Raw genomic sequence first — 16,538 nt, forward strand, 5'->3', positions numbered from 1 at the left:
AGGATCAATGTAATTCCAATTTAACGAATGCGCGGGGGTATATAGGTCTTTTATTTGGAGTCAGACACATTGTCCCAAAAGGGGGGGACACAGAGGAGGAAATCCCCAGCAACATAAATAAATCACTTTTGAATAGAGTCGCTTATATTTAAAGACAAAAAAGACAAAAATATGAAGAAAAAAACCCGACAAATCAGTTAATTTCCTGCAGCTCGATGCAAGCTGCAGATGTTTTTGCCCTCTTGCGGTCTCCTCTCCATGTGAAGAAGCCCACTATGAACACCATGACGGGCAGTGCCACACAGAGCACGATGCGGCTGATGGCACTGGACAGCTGGAAGGGACAATCTATGGTGGGTGAAGGAATCAGATTCTGGGCGGTGGGAGGATCTTGGAACAAAAACGTGGAAGTGAAGTCCAGAAACTCAGCCCTGCTGTTTTCTCCGGTGTTCACCTGACACCTCCACTTCCTGTTGTTGTCTTCCCTTCGGAGTCTAATGGCCAGCGTGATGTTGCACCGAGTTCGGATAATCTGCTCGGACCTGCGTAGAGGAGAAAAAAAGCCACACTGTTGCACTGGCGGACATGTTCCTTCATCACCATGAACACACACACGCTAGTTTATTTTTGACTCAATCCCACACACACCGTCCTTCTGCCACAAATTACTAGAGCAGTGGCTTTTCACATCAAGGACCCTTAAATTGACACAAACTAGACCATGGACCCCCAAGATTTCGTCCCATTGTCCCCCACCTGATAGGATATTTGTTTTTAGATGTTTTATTACAAAAAGTGTATGAAAGTGTATTTGACCAAAACAATCATGCATTCAGTCATTGTGTTGCAGATGGAATTATAGTGAAAATAAATGACTCCCCTTTATGCTGGGGACCCCCATGGAACCCCCTGAAGGACCCCTGGGGGGTCACCGGACCCCACTTTGGGCACCTAATTAATCCAATGCTGTAATTAGTCCCAAAGAAATGCCCATTTCATCCTGTATGTTTGATTTTAAATAATCATCGACCAAAAAAGTATATATTTGCGAGTTATTTTAAAGAACCAATGTGCTCTGGGCTGAGAAACAACAAAACAACTCATCGTTGGTTTTAGGAATTTCGTGGGATTTGTTGACAATAAGAAAAGTTAAGTTAGTAATATCAGCCTGGTCCTTTAATGTTAAGAAAACTGCGTTTAGTATTGTAATGTATGGAAGCCAATTTCTGCCAGGAAAATCGTAGATTAATTGCCGGCTTTTTATTACTTAGCTAACTACTAGTTTGGTTAACACAGATAGGGTGTTAATTACTTTTTAAACAAGTACAAAATCAAAATATCTGGGGCCAATAAGTTATCATATCTTATTGTTTATCTTGTTAAAAAAAATCCCCTGTGCCAATACAGTTAAACGTGGAACCATAATAAAATCAATTACTTTACAAATGTATGGGTGGTGGTACTTCCATCCATGATATTTTTTATTTTTATTATTAAAACTAATGAACATTTTGGTTAATAAAAAGTACTTTTCCTCAGAAAAGTAACTATCACACAACGCAGGTCCCTGTGAATATTAAAGAGCCCCTATTAAGCTTTTTTGGATTGTTCCTGTCTTTTAGTGTGTTATATTGTTTGTTGTGTATGTAATAGATGTTTAAAGTACAAAAAGAAAACATTTCACTGCAAATGGAGCTTTTCTCTCCGACAGACTTTTTCTCAACTGCCTGAAAACGCCTCGCCCACATTCCTGTTTAGTGATGTCACTGATTGAGAAAGCCAGCCCAGTTTTTCATATGTGCTGCCCATTGGTGCTGCCTGAGCAAGAACAGCTTGTTTGAATTTGGTTGACCAATCAGAGTGGACTGGGGCTTATCAGGAAGGCGTGCCAAGAGCTCCGACAGAGTGTTTCAGGCAGAGGAGCTGCAGCAATGTAGCCTAGAAATCTAGAAGCACCCTAGCGGCAGCAAATGTAATTTGCAGCCAGGGTCGTCTAGCAACTCTCTGTTGGCTTGCGAGCTGGAAAAACCAAACTCTAGTCAGGCCAATCACATTGTGTATAGAGTTGATGGGCGGGCTGGCAAACAGCGGTCTTTCGAATCGGCTTTGGCCGCGACTCTGGAAGACTTGGAGTTCAGCTTTTCTTTGAGAAAAGAACAAAGAACGGCACTGAAGTCATTCTTAAAAAAGGAAGATGTGTTCGGATATGGCAAAAGTGTAATCTATCAACTAGCGTTGCTCTGGTTGGTTGTAGAGCTATCCTATTGTGTGCAAGGGAATTTGAAAGACAACCGTTTATCCCGCCCCTCGGATTGAGCCCTGCCAATGGTGAGTTCCCAGACCTCACAATCAACATCAACATCTTGACGTGGGTCTGGCTTGTCAGGCTAGCAGCAATGGGCAGTATGAGAAACATCATATGTTTTTTTTGAACATCAAAGCATGTAAACCTATTCTAGTAGACCCTAAGAGTACAAATATGATGCTGAAAAGGAGTATAATAGGGGCTCTATGACAGAAAAAAAAAGGACAGAAAGCTTGAAAACCTGGTGCCTTTGGGCAGCATGGTACCGTCCTCATCCACCCAGCTGAGGTTGAACACGCTGGAGTATGACTTGCAGCTCCCAATGTCATAGTAGGTGAAGAGGATGCAGCTCAGGGTGAGGTTTCCTCCGGGCTGCAGGTCGGTGATGGTGGAGACGGAGGTGATGGTGAGGAGAGACAGGTAAACGTCAGCGATGGCTTTTCCGTGCTGCTGGCAGACGTAGGAGCCGGCGTCTTCCACGATGAGGCCGTGGAGGCTGAGAGAGCAGTTGGGTTCGATGGACATGCGGCTGGCCTTGTCTGAGTCCGCATTCACCTGCCCCCCGCTGACCTCCTCGGTGTAGCGCACCAGGCCACCCTTGTAGAAGGTCCAGCTGATCTGAGAGCAGTCTGAGGAAACCTGGTTGACACACGGCAGCAGAACAACGCCTCCCAGTCTGCTGTACATAAACACTGCCTCCTTTTTGCACCTCACACCTGAAATCACAAAAGTCACACAAATGATGACTACTGTATGCACACTCATTTTTATAAATTAAATAAATCCCTTCTGGTTTCTTACCAAGGCAAGAGAGACGCCGTTGTTTTTTCTTTGAATTGTTTGCTTGCCAGAAATGGAGAGATCAACCTCACAAAACGCCTGGACCTTTTTCAATCCCTGCGTAATATTAATACTTTTGGGTTTTTCAGTGTTTGATTTGGAGTTTTCACTTAGTTTTTCATTTAGTCTGAGGACAAACCGCCACAACAACCAGTGTTCCATGAAAAGCTGTGATCTTTTAGGTTTTGTGACACTACAGCTACTCTTTCCCAAACTGTTGTTGAGCTCGTAGCCCTGAGCACGTGATGCATGTCTGGAACTTGTGAGCAGGGAAAGCAAAGTTTTCCTTCTCAGAGAGTTTCATTTGAATGATTTTGAGAGGCTGGAAGAGGTAAAACTAATCCAAATATTTCTGATGTGAGGTAAAACTAAATGTAACACTGTTACACAGCGATACACCAAAAGAAAAACAGAAATTCTTAAAGACTTCTTTGACTGCAACCCAGAACCAAAAACTGGGATCAAATATTAGGAACAGACATGGAGGCCATGACAAATCCAGCAGCTGAAATAACTATTTTGTACTGTACTCAAATACAATGTTGAGGTACTTGTACTGATTCATGCTGCTTTATACTTCTGCTACATTTCAGCTGAAAATATCGCAGGCATACATTTCACTCCACTGCAGTTACAGTGCCTGACAGCAATATTTTTTACATAAAAAAACCCCCGAGAAGATTTTGAAATGAAATGCATCGTTAAAGATTTAAAAAAAACTTTTGGCTTTCTGCTATTCTCACAAAAAGAAGCACTTGGGACGTCTTATCGTTTGTTTCAGATGAGTTGTTAGCAGTTCCACCAGGTCAAATTATCCAATCATTTATAATAAAAAAAAAAAATCAAAGATTAGAAAAATATCAGATTTGTATAGCAGAGTTTTTTCGTCTTCTCTCTCCCATTAATCATCTCACGAACCCTGAGATTTGAGATGTATCTTCTGGTGCTTCAACTGGGAACCTCTGGACTAAATGACCTAACTTAATAATACAAAGCAGCAGCTCCTGCTTACTTTGATGCATCAGTATCAATCTAATAATTTCATATGCAGCCAGTCACAGGGGTCATTTTTCTGCAGAACCAGGACCAGACACTTACTTGTAATATAACATATGGTATATATGCTATATACATAGTAATAGAGTATTTTTTACATGTTGTATTGGTACTTGTACTTATGTAAAGCAGCTGAGTACTTACATCACTGACAACAGGTCAAAATAAAGCGTACCTGGGAGAAGCAGACTGGCGAGCAGCAGAACTCTCATCAGGTTTTTTCTGCCCGTCATGTCGGAGATGTCAGCTCTACGGCAGCTCTGTTCGTCTCTCTGCTGCTGGAGCTGCTGAACTTTCTAGAAGACAGCTTTCATTTCCTGTGTTACACTGAACTGAACAGGACACACACTGGTTTACCTCAGGGATGTTTTCTGACACCCCTCCTTAATATTATTTTACACAAACATCTGTCAAAGTGAATATCAGAGCAGAAGCATTATAAAGTTTGCAGATGATTCTGTGCTAAGCTTAGTGTGGTTAAGGGCCAACAGTTGACCACAGGAGCGATTCTAGAACCAGAGTTTTAGGGGTGCACCCTTTTAACATATTGTTTTTCTTTAAACGTTACTACTGTATTAACTGTGCATTTTAACATCATTTTGGACCATCATCCATCCATCTTCATCCGCTTATCTGGTATCGGGTCGCGGGGCAGCTGCAGCTCCAGCAGGGGACCCCAAACTTCCCTTTCCCGAGCCACATTAACCAGCTCCGACTGGGGGATCCCGAGGCGTTCTCAGGCCAGGTTGGAGATATAATCCCTCCACTTAGTCCTGGGGCCTCCTCCCAGCTGGACGTGCCTGGAACACCTCCCTAGGGAGGCGCCCAGGGGGCATCCTTACCAGATGCCCAAACCACCTCAACTGGCTCCTTTCGACGCGAAGGAGCAGCGGCTCTACTCCGAGCTCCTCACGGATGACTGAGCTTCTCACCCTATCTCTAAGGGAGACGCCAGCCACCCTCCTGAGGAAACCCATCTCGGCCGCTTGTACCCTGGATCTCGTTCTTTCGTCATGACCCAGCCTTCATGACCATGGGTGAGGGTAGGAACGAACATTGACTGGTAAATCGAGAGCTTTGCCTTCTGGCTCAGCTCTCTTTTCGTCACAACGGTGCGATAAATTGAATGTAATACTTCCTCTGCTGTGCCGATTCTCCGACCAATCTCCCGCTCCATTGTCCCCTCACTCGCGAACAAAACCCCAAGGTATTTGAACTCCTTCACTTGGGGTAAGGACTCATTCCCTACCTGGAGAAGGCACTCCATCGGTTTCCTGCTGAGAACCATGGCCTTCGATTTAGAGGTGCTGATCCTCATCCCAGCCGCTTCACACTCAGCTGCGAACCGATCCAGTGAGTGCTAAAGGTCGCTGGCCAATGATGCCATCGGGACCACATCATCTGCAAAAAGCAGCGATGAGATCCCCAGCCCACCGAACTGCAACCCCTCTCCACCCCGACTACGTCTCGATATCCTGTCCATAAATATTACAAACAGGATTGGTGACAAAGCGCAGCCCTGGCGGAGGCCAACCCTCACCTGAAACGAGTCCGACTTACTGCCGAGAACCCGGACACAGCTCTCGCTTTAGTCGTACAGAGATTGGATGGCCACACATGTAGACCGGATGGGCATACTTCCAGACACCCTCAAGAATCCTTGTGAGATCTGGTCCGTTGTTCCACGACCAGGACGGGATCCACATTGTTCTTCTTCAACCTGAGGTTCGACTATCGGCTGAACCCTCCTTTCCAGCACCTTGGAGTAGACTTTACCAGGGAGGCTGAAAAGTGTGATCCACACCCAGAGCTTTCAACATTTCTGGACGGATCTCATCAATCCCCGGGCTTTGCCACTGTGGAGTTGTTTAACTACTTCAGTGACTTCCACCAGGGAAATTGACGACAATCCCCCATCATCCTCCAGCTTTGCCTCTACCATAGAGGGCGTATTAGCTGGATTTAGTTAGTTATATTTAGTTCCTCAAAGTGCTCCTTCCACCGCCCTATTACCTCCTCAGTTGAGGTCAACAGCGTCCTATCCTTACTGTACACAGCTTTGATGGTTCCCCACTTCCCCCTCCTGAGGTGGCGAACGGTTTTCCAGAAGCACCTTGGTGCTGACCGAAAGTCCTTCTCCATGTCTTCTCCGAACTTCTCCCACACCCGCTGCTTTGCCTCTTTCACGGCAGAGGCTGCAGCCCTTCGGGCCCTTCAGTACCCTGCAACTGCTTCTGGAGTCCTTTGGGACAGGGACGTCACTAGGATTGAAAGACTGGGGGGGCTTAGCCCCGAGGCTATGCAAAACTTTCCCTTGCAAAATCTTACTTACAAACTCTAAAGTTAGCTTTTAGATACATCAAAGCTGCATGGGGGGGGGGGTTTACTTAGGCCAGACTGTGCACCTGCTGAGTTCTTCTTTAGGCTAAGCCTTAACCGCTACCTATCTGCCCGTGTAAATGTGTGGTAAAGTAATACCATACCTAATTCCTCTCTCTATTAGATGAGTTTCAGGTCAAAATAAGACTATTTAATTACTAGGGGTGTAACGATACACGTATTCGTATTGAACCGTTCGGTACGAGGCTTTCAGTTAGGTGAACATTACAAACCGAACGATTCGTTGGACTAATCCTATTTCATTTTTTAAAAAAGAGATTAAATTGTGTGAAATATAATGTTCTCAGTGCCGCTGCACTCAACAAGGCAGCCCAAATGACGAAACAGGCAACATGCTGTCTGCCCTTCCCACTCCTAAAGAAAAACACACTACTCCAGTCAGGCATGATACGCTGAGCTCGTTGCAATATGGTTGACAAGGATTTAAAGTATGTCTGAATTAATAACCTGATGGCGAGATGAATACAAGTTCTAGTATGTATTTATGTATGTATGTATGTATGTATGTATGTATGTATGTATGCTCATATATAGCCTAGTCTACGTTAAGGCAACATCTACATACTTGTTTAATTTATTACAGCAAAGGAATGCAGAAAGTTAAGTTGGTCAGAATCAAGCATATATAAAAAAATATCATGAAATAATTTAGTTTAGGCTATGCCTTGGTGCCTCTCTCTCTTCCAGTATCTTTTTTATTTGTTCAATGAATTGAAGGATATACTGGTACAATAGCATTAACAGTGACACTATGATATTTAGGGACTGATATTGTTTTAATACTATAGAGAAAGCAGACTATATTAATGGTAAAGAATAGAGAGCTTCGGATACCTTACTAGGCGAGCTATTTCTTGTAATTCACTCGTTTACACTAGCTAGACTATTGGTTTCTATAGCCAACTAAAATATCCCTTTATCTTTATCTCAAGTAAATGTAGCTAAAGTGAAGCGAGTAAAAGTCATTAACAACAACTTACAATTCCACTCTGTATCACTCACTGTGTGTGCTGTATCAAGTCCAGACCAAAGATTAGCAACGAGACGAGATAAATCCTGCAGCTACAACACAGCGGTCAGCAGCATTCTGAAAGCTGAGGTCAGAGACCAGACGGTGTATCATCTTCATGGCCACTGACTCTTTGTACTTCTGTCTAACTTTCGACTTTCCGGCTTTTTTGTAGCTGGATATATTATTTGTTGTTTCTAATTATGAATTTGGATAACATTAATGATAGTGAGATACTTGCAACAGTTGCATTTTGAGTGATAAATCGGCGAAAACAACATTTTATTTCTCTGATTTACTGCTTTGTTTTAATGCTGCCTGGTGCTCTCTCTCTCTTCTGTCACTCTATACCTCACTCGTCCCTCTTGGGGGGGGGGGGGCTTAGAACCATTTTGGGGTAGCTTCAGTCCCCCTAAAATAGGCCTAACGACGTCATAACGCGTTGAAGTCCCCCAGCAGAACTATGGAGTCCCCCACTGGAGCCCCATGCAGGACTCCATTCAAGGTCTCCAAGAAAGCCGAATACTCCGAGCTTTTGTTTGGTGCGTATGCACATATGCGCAGATCATCATTAAATGCAGTTGAAAAAGTAGGTAAGTGGGCTTTGAGTTAGGATTATTTTGTCAAACCACTGTTACTATCGCTCCCTTCATAACTATGTGAAAAGTAATGGACTTCTGCAACTCTGTTTTACATTATAGTACAAAACCTGCAACCTTAAATGACAACAAATAAAATAAAATAAGCACATGAAATGCAAACTGTTTATCTGTTATTATTTCCTTTGGAAGGAATGTCTGACATTTCTGACTCACTGTTTTGATTCCTTGTGGTGTATAAGGTCTGTCTTCTATGCTGCTGTAACAACTTGTTTTCATTTCAACAAAACAGATTTTGACACATTTTTGCTAAAATTAATAAAAGACAAACAGACTCGACACCAGACAGGAAGAAATGTTAAATGCCGTTTTAGAAAACCCTCTGACATCTTGTGACTATTTAGTGTTTTTGTCACTGGATGTTATAACTTCAATTGTGTGTTTAATACATATTATTTTAAATAAATGGGCGGGAGGCTCCAACCATGAACTGCAACTTCCCCGGTTCGAAACGGTGAGGGGCTTTTGTTGCACGTCATGCTGCATCTCTCTCTAATACCACTTTTTTTTTTAAACTCAAACTGACTAACTAATCAGTGTCACTTTTCTTGTAATGTGACCCAAGGTGTGAAATGCAACAGTGTGCAACCTTCCTACACCCAGGGGTGGGGTGGTGTTAAGTGCAAGCGTCATTGTGACACAATTGTGGTCAAACTACTGTAGGTGGCATGTCCATGTTCATTTCTCTGAACAAAGGAAGGAAACTCACTTTGGCCTGATTTTTTTCTTTTTAACACACAGTTCTGTTAAACGGAAAAAAAACAAATACATTCGGGTGCCTGGGAAGCTCACCTGGTGGAGCGCGCGCCCATGTACGGAGGCTCGGTCCTTGACGCGGTGGCCGTGGGTTCGGTTCGGACCTGCGGCCCTTTGATGCGTGTCGTTGCAAGCCATTCTTCAGGAGTCTGAGAGCGTTCAAATATGATTTGCGATCAAGAACAGGAAAATGAGGTATGCTAGCAGCTCTGTGAGACTGAGATAATTGCTAACATCAGTATGCAACATGGTCACAGTGACTACGCTAACATGAGGATGTTCAGCTGCCATGATCCCATCTTCACCAGCTTAGTTTAGTGTGTTAGCATGGGATAATCACAAAGTACAGCTGAGGCTGATTAGTTTTGCAGGAACTTAGTCATAAACCAAAGTGTTGGACAAAATGTAGGTCTGGCTAGTCCACACAGCGTTCCGGGATGGGAGAACAACGTGCTCTGGTTTATTGGCATTTCTTAAAACCAATCACAATCGTCTTGGGCGGCGCTAAGCACCGGACAGAGCCACGGTGCCTCTGCAAAATAGCCTCTGGAAGGAACTTGTTTTGGTGGAACGTATGTACGTTTAAAGGTTGTTTTAGTCGTGCAACAGAAAACTCAGATTGGACAGATAGTCTAGCTAGCTGTCTGGATTTACCCTGCAGAGATCTGAGGAGCAGTTAACCATAGTCCTCACAAATCAGCCGGAGGTTAGAACGCCAACACAAAGAAAGTGGAAGGTAACGGACATCCGGCCGAAAATAAGGACATAGGGCGGAATTTCCGGCGGGCATCGGAGCAATCCCGGAAGTGGAAGGTTGAGGATTTAGACCAAAGCCTAAATGTAATACGCACATTCATGTCCCTCTCAGGCTGAATTGAACTAACTTTGGTGATCCTCTGACTTTTCATCTAGCACCATCATAATGTCAACATTTGTCTTGTCTACTGTATATCCACGAAGTTCCACTTCCAGGATTGCTCCGGTGCCACCGGAAAATCTGCCGGATGTCCCTCTTCTCGGCCGGATGTCCGTCACCTTCCGCTTTCTTTGTGTTGTAATTTTAAACTCCGGTGTCTGGCAATGCGAGATTAGGGTTGAGTTAAAATAACCGATTCTCCAATTAAAATCAATCTTTGTTTGAGTGATCTGATATCAATTAATAAGATCCCGATATTTTAATACCTGCCTTTTGACACTGCATGTATGAGTAAGAAGTACTTTAAACATACTTTTTTGGGGGTCAATTCTTAATGTAAACATTAACCTGGCGCATCATAAAAAATATTTGAGGGTTGCTTCTTGCTTTTTTATTTTTACAGCAATGGTTCTGAGAATGTCTTTTATATCCGAGCTAAGTTGGTATTGTAACTGAAATGTCCCTAACCTAACTGATATCGGCTCGAAGATGTAATCATAACCGGGACCTTGTGAATTGGAATCGGATCGACTTGGGAAATCATTGGCGATATCCAGCCCTAGTTACATTTAATAGCAATCCAGCCAATAGTTGTTGAGACATTTGGCCCAAAACAACATGTGTTCACATGGTGGCGAGAGAGGAAAGGTCAGAGGATCACCAAAGTCAGCAGGATTCATCCTCTGGGGATCATGAATGTCTGTACAGAAATCTGTTATTGGGCTATTTCAGTCTGGACCAAAGCGGTGGACCGACCAAGATCGTTATCCAATTGCCCTGGCAAGGCTAAAGGCCTGCAACATTCAGTTTTCTCACATTAACAAAAAAAAAGATATGAAAAGATTATACCTAACTTAAAAAGAAAAAAAAAAAAAGGGTTGTCCTTCAACATGGCGTGCTGAGAACGATTTCCGGGTCACTATACGGAGGTTCGAGGAGTCGAGGAGGTACAAATTGGGAATGGGGAAAAGCCCTTATATTGTTTATTTTGATATTTTGATATTTTTTCCTCTATCTATTAATGGATAAGGTACCAGCAGGTTTTGGAAATATGCCTGAATATGAATGGTCTACATAATTAGTTTTGTGAATTCATTATATAAAAATGGACATCCATCTACTATAGATTGCTCTGGTATCATATAAGTTATTATGGGTAATATAGAGGGGTAGTATTGAAGGTTAAGCTCTATCTATAGTAATGGATATGTGAATGAATGTTATGTATTTATGCCTGATTTCATGTGGAAGTTGTTGATTGGTACACAAACAAAGTCCCCTCCTACAACAGATGGCTTCTCAGGATGTAACACCATTTGCCTGAAGACGGTCTAGTACCCAAACGTTGCCTACTATTAAACTTTATATATTTTTGCAAGTTATACAGTGTGCGGGAGTTTACTTCGTGACTTTTGACCTGCTTGTCCCCCCTCTGACGCACCTGTCTCACGCTGTACATGTGCCAAGTATTTTTCTGTTACTGTCAATCTTGAAATTGAGAAGCAAAACACACTGAGCTGACTGTCATCCAAACACCCACAGAGCAGGTAGGAGGACACTTCATGTCCACGGGTCGCTCTAACTTCTGGCCTCTCTGCTACAGCGCGGTTTTTCGTAGCGACTCTGTAACCACTGTTGTTTTTCACACTCTGATCACACAGGAAGTGGTCTGACATACAGCGGCTGATAAGTTACCCTGCCCTGCTCTTCGGCTAACACCGAGGCTTCCGCTCGGCTTTCTTTTCACAATGCTTGTTCAGTGTTTGCGTTTCATGACCCGTTTCTGATTGCTTTTAATCTGGGTTGTGGATTGCACAACGTTGTGTGTGTATGACGCAATGTGTATTTCCCCCTCCCTGGTACAACATAGGATATATAGAACGGAGGTATTTCACACCAAACATATTTGCAAATATCATTTTGGAGAAACTGAACTTGTTCTTTTCACTAAACTTATTAGTTATAAGAGCTATCGTTTTTGTTTTTTTTACACAAATAATATGATCAGTTTATGAAATATGATCCATTGTTCCAGAATAAACTACCAAAGGTGTATGAAGTCGTTAGATTTAGCTCCACCTTGACTGACTACAACATTAAAGTATGGCTTACAAAAATGGATACGTTTGAAACTTTTGTATTTATTTATATTTTGCTGCTAATATTTCTGTAATTTGACTTCATCAAATGATTTAACCCTCGTGTTATCTTCCCGTCGACGATGCAACTTTCTGTTTTTCTGGGTCAAGTTACTTTTTCCCGGTGTTTGTCACTTTTCCTGAAGTCTGTTATGCATTTTTTTCTGCGCTTTTCTTGATGTTTTACGTCGGGTTTTTTTTAAAGCTTTTTCCGACATTTGTGTCACTTTCTTTTTTTTTTTTTTTCACATTTTGTCACTTTGCCCAAAGTTCTTTATCACTTTTTCCGATGTCTTTGTCGTTACTTTTCTGCGCTTTTGACATTTATGTCGTCGTTTGACAGTTTTTTTTAAAGCTTTTTAACGTTATTTTATCAATTTGTTTCTTTTAAAGGCTATAAAATTGATTAAAACACACATATTCAATGAAAGCAGTGAACTGATCATTTGTTTTACTTGTAAAGAGTGATGCATGGAACCATCCCCGTTATTTTTTTTTTACAATTTGGTTAAAAGAAACCCACATTTCTGAAACGAAAATGGGTCAAATTTGACCCAGAGAACAACAGGATTAAAATACAGGTTTTTTTTTTTTTTTTTTAAAACTGCACAGTAGTAGTACAGTATATGTACATTCCTTTGCAGTTGATCAAGTGCACAAAACGGTACCTGATTAAACAACCTTCTTCTGAACTTTGAGTAAAAAAAACACATTTTGTAACTGGATAGTTGTTTATTATAATTTAGCAGCAGCTTTTACTTACATTACTTACTTACATTACACAAAGTATATTCATTCATTATAAGTACCTTACATTCTTTAAGATAAGTTGTAAGGATATAAAAATACTTTTATAATCTAGATTACAAAAGCATTTATACACATGCTTACATACTGACACCTTGTGTCTAAAATGGCTAGTGTTAAAAATCAAGACCAACCCCCCCCCCCCCACCTTTTCTTTTTTACATTAGTGTATAAACATGCAGCAACTTTACAAGTATTTAGGAGCAACTTGGTGTCTTAAAACTCTGCCTGTTTTTTATTCAACAGTACGCACCGTTCTCTCCTGTGCTCTGAATAAAAGAAGAGAAAAGCAGTGCTCTGATCACCACCAGGTGAATGTGAGTTTGTGGAAGAAGTCGTAGCTCCTGGACAGGAAGCTCCTCTCCAGGATGTGCGGCCGGATGCTCACCCGGTAGCCCTGACTCTCGATGTCCATCTTCACGCAGTCCAGCAGGTCTTTGACGGACAGGACGGCCTTCCAGGGTCCGAACGTCACCACCGACTCCTTATCCGCCTCCAGGCTGTTGATGGCGTTGTCGTAGAAGCCCAGATCCTCCTCCGTGCGCAGCACGCAGATTATGATGGTTGAGTGGCGGGCGGCGATGGCCTCGGCTCTGGCGATACGAATCAGAACCTGGAAGAAAAGTTAAAATACTGCGTTCATTAACAGCCAAATACATTAGTCTTAAAAGGTCCCATGGCATGAAAATGTCACTTTATGAGGTTTTTTAACAGAGAATTTGGCCCACCCATGAGAAAGAGAGACATCATGCAAACAAGCAAAGTGGCAGTTGGTCAAGGCCTCCACTAAGGTCTATATAAAAGAGACTTCAGATACAGTATTAGGGGACCACTAAGGTCTATATAAAAGAGACTTCAGATACAGTATTAGGGGACCACTAAGGTCTATATAAAAGAGACTTCAGATACAGTATTAGGGGACCACTAAGGTCTATATAAAGAGACTTCAGATACAGTATTAGGGGGACCACTAAGGCCTATATAAAAGAGACTTCAGATACAGTATTAGGGGACCACTAAGGCCTATATAAAAGAGACTTCAGATACAGTATTAGGGGGACCACTAAGGCCTATATAAAAGAGACTTCAGATACAGTATTAGGGGACCACTAAGGCCTATATAAAAGAGACTTCAGATACAGTATTAGGGGGACCACTAAGGCCTATATAAAAGAGACTTCAGATACAGTATTAGGGGGACCACTAAGGTCTATATAAAAGAGACTTCAGATACAGTATTAGGGGACCACTAAGGTCTATATAAAAGAGACTTCAGATACAGTATTAGGGGACCACTAAGGTCTATATAAAAGAGACTTCAGATACAGTATTAGGGGGACCACTAAGGTCTATATAAAAGAGACTTCAGATACAGTATTAGGGGACCACTAAGGTCTATATAAAAGAGACTTCAGATACAGTATTAGGGGACCACTAAGGCCTATATAAAAGAGACTTCAGATACAGTATTAGGGGACCACTAAGGCCTATATAAAAGAGACTTCAGATACAGTATTAGGGGGACCACTAAGGCCTATATAAAAGAGACTTCAGATACAGTATTAGGGGACCACTAAGGTCTATATAAAAGAGACTTCAGATACAGTATTAGGGGACCACTAAGGTCTATATAAAAGAGACTTCAGATACAGTATTAGGGGACCACTAAGGTCTATATAAAAGCATCCAAAGACCACCTTGCCATGGGACCTTTAAAAAGTAGGGTTGGGCATCTTTTGGATTTTAACAATTCTGATTCCAATTCCGATTCTTCCTTTGGATTCCGGTTCTTATCGATTCTGATTCTTTGAGGGGTGGAGTTGAAACGGGTCACATGCCTATTTTCACAAATAAGAGGAAAGTTTTCTTTTGATTCAGTGGTGGGTTGCAGTTTTGCAGCTTTTTCAACGTAAAATAAAGCCACACTAGCGCACCGCTTACTGTGCTCCATGGCTGCAACACAACAAGCGCCTGGCCGCAACGGAAACCAAAACTTACGCATATGAAATTGGGAAGTGATGATCGGATTTGAAACCAAATCCTCCAAACGATTCCAATAAAGAAACGATTACTTAGATATCCTCATGGGGGCGACAGAAACTACGCACTATAGCTTTAAATCTCCAGTACCAAACCTGCAGCAATTGTGTGGTCATTTTGCTTCTCTTTGTAGTTTGTTATGCATCTCTGTGATTGTTCAGCATTTATTTTGGGTCATTTTGCATCTTTTTGTGGGGGTTTTGCATGTATTTTCAGTCGTTTTGCATCTCTGTCATTGTTTTGCATTTCATTTGAGTCACTTTTGCAAATGTGCGTTATGTGGTTTTGCAGAATTTTCAATCATTTTCAATTTGCGCGTCTTTGTTATCTTCGTCTTCGTTCATCGTCGTTATTGGTACTTTGTGATCGTTTGTTTATACAGTATTTTCAGTAATTTAGCAGAAACTCAAACTAAAATCAACAAATAAAAAGGTTAAAAGATGTTGTGGTGCTGTACAACGGACATGACCTGACTTAATTGAACAATGGAGTTGAAACTACATGAGTGAGTGTAGCTGACCTCAATGTTCTCTTTGTAGTGTGGCACTCCGGAGAGGAACTGCTGCCTTCCCACCAGCTCTCCAAACAGCTGAGGAGTTTCCTCCAAAACCTTGATCAGTGGTTTGATGTTGTAGTACACCGCCTCCCTGTGAACCTACACACACACACACACACACATACAGAGAGAGAGAGACACACAGACACACACATTGATATTCCAGTAAACTATGAGTGAGGAGCGATCCCTTATGAGCCAGACTATAGGACTCAGACCTCCTGGATGTTCTCTGTGGGCAGCCTGTCGGATCGCAGGAAGTCCAGGACGGCTCCAAAGTGTGAACCATCGCGGTCGATGAAGTAGCGTCCCTCTGCGTCGCTGCGTAGTTTGGGCTGTCTGCTGAACAGCTCGGCCAGCATGGAGTCGGGGTGTTTCCTGAGCGTGCTCAGAGATGTGCTGAACAGGTGACCCCCGACATTCAGCTGCACCACAGGAGAGTTCTGGGGGGGAGGGGAGGATTTGATCATTTAAACTCGAGCTTGTGCACTGCTGCTTTTGGGACACTTAACACTTAAATCAGAGCTGGGTCCATATATCAGGATACGTTAGCTTATTGCAGAACCATCAGTACTGGGATAAGTGACAAACACAAGAACATGACATTTAGGGCCGCAACCTATTACTACTTTCATTATTGACTGATCTGGTGATTATTTCCTCAATTCATTGTTTAGTCTGTCAAAATAGTAGTCTCACTTTGCCAGACCTTCCTCCACAGCGCTGCGAAGGAGGGTCTGGCTAGTCCACACAGCATTCTGGGATGGGAGAAAAACGTGCTCTGGTTTATTGGCATTTCTTTAAACCAATCGCAATCGTCTTGGGCGGCGCTAAGCACCGGAGAAAAGCCACGCTGCCTCTGCTAAATAGCCTCGGGAAGGAACTTGTTTTGGTGGAACGTGTGTACATTCAAAAGTTGTTTTAGTCGTGCAACAGAAAACTCAGATTGGACAGATAGTCTAGCTAGCTGTCTGGATTTACCCTGCAGAGATCTGAGGAGCAGTTAACCATAGTCCTCACAAATCCACCGGAGGTTAGAACGCCAACTCAAAAGGA

The 16,538-nt window shown here is 42.5% G+C and overlaps 2 protein-coding genes across 2 annotated transcripts in view; both read right to left on the bottom strand.

The window, feature by feature from the left end:
- Positions 1 to 32: 32 nt before the first annotated feature.
- LOC144515888 (uncharacterized) lies at positions 33 to 4,542 on the bottom strand. Its single transcript, XM_078247076.1, has 3 exons — positions 4,377 to 4,542; positions 2,547 to 3,021; positions 33 to 542 (listed from the first exon to the last, which is right to left on the bottom strand). Exons 1-3 carry the CDS (start codon positions 4,432 to 4,434, stop codon positions 194 to 196), a joined length of 882 nt encoding a protein of 293 aa, XP_078103202.1. The 5' UTR covers positions 4,435 to 4,542; the 3' UTR covers positions 33 to 193.
- Positions 4,543 to 12,798: 8,256 nt separating this feature from the next.
- kctd14 (potassium channel tetramerization domain containing 14) overlaps positions 12,799 to 16,538 on the bottom strand; it is a 6,847-nt gene continuing 3,107 nt past the window's right edge. Inside the window, exons 2-4 of the mRNA XM_078244574.1 lie at positions 15,701 to 15,925; positions 15,447 to 15,581; positions 12,799 to 13,499 (exon numbers count right to left, since the gene is read on the bottom strand). Coding sequence (XP_078100700.1) covers positions 13,188 to 13,499; positions 15,447 to 15,581; positions 15,701 to 15,925 — 672 coding nt within the window. The 3' untranslated portion in view covers positions 12,799 to 13,187. The remainder of the gene's footprint in view (positions 13,500 to 15,446; positions 15,582 to 15,700; positions 15,926 to 16,538) is intronic.

This window comes from Sander vitreus, chromosome 3 (genome assembly GCF_031162955.1).
Source record: "Sander vitreus isolate 19-12246 chromosome 3, sanVit1, whole genome shotgun sequence".
NCBI lineage: Eukaryota > Metazoa > Chordata > Actinopteri > Perciformes > Percidae > Sander > Sander vitreus.

Excerpts from the sequence above, each read along its gene's own strand:
- LOC144515888 (XM_078247076.1), bottom strand. The coding sequence starts at position 4,434 with ATGACGGGCAGAAAAAACCTGATGAGAGTTCTGCTGCTCGCCAGTCTG. Across the intron at positions 3,022-4,376 it reads CGCCAGTCTGCTTCTCCCAG|GTGTGAGGTGCAAAAAGGAG; the intron begins GTACGCTTTATT and ends TTGTGATTTCAG. Across the intron at positions 543-2,546 it reads ATGCTGCCCAAAGGCACCAG|GTCCGAGCAGATTATCCGAA; the intron begins GTTTTCAAGCTT and ends TCCTCTACGCAG.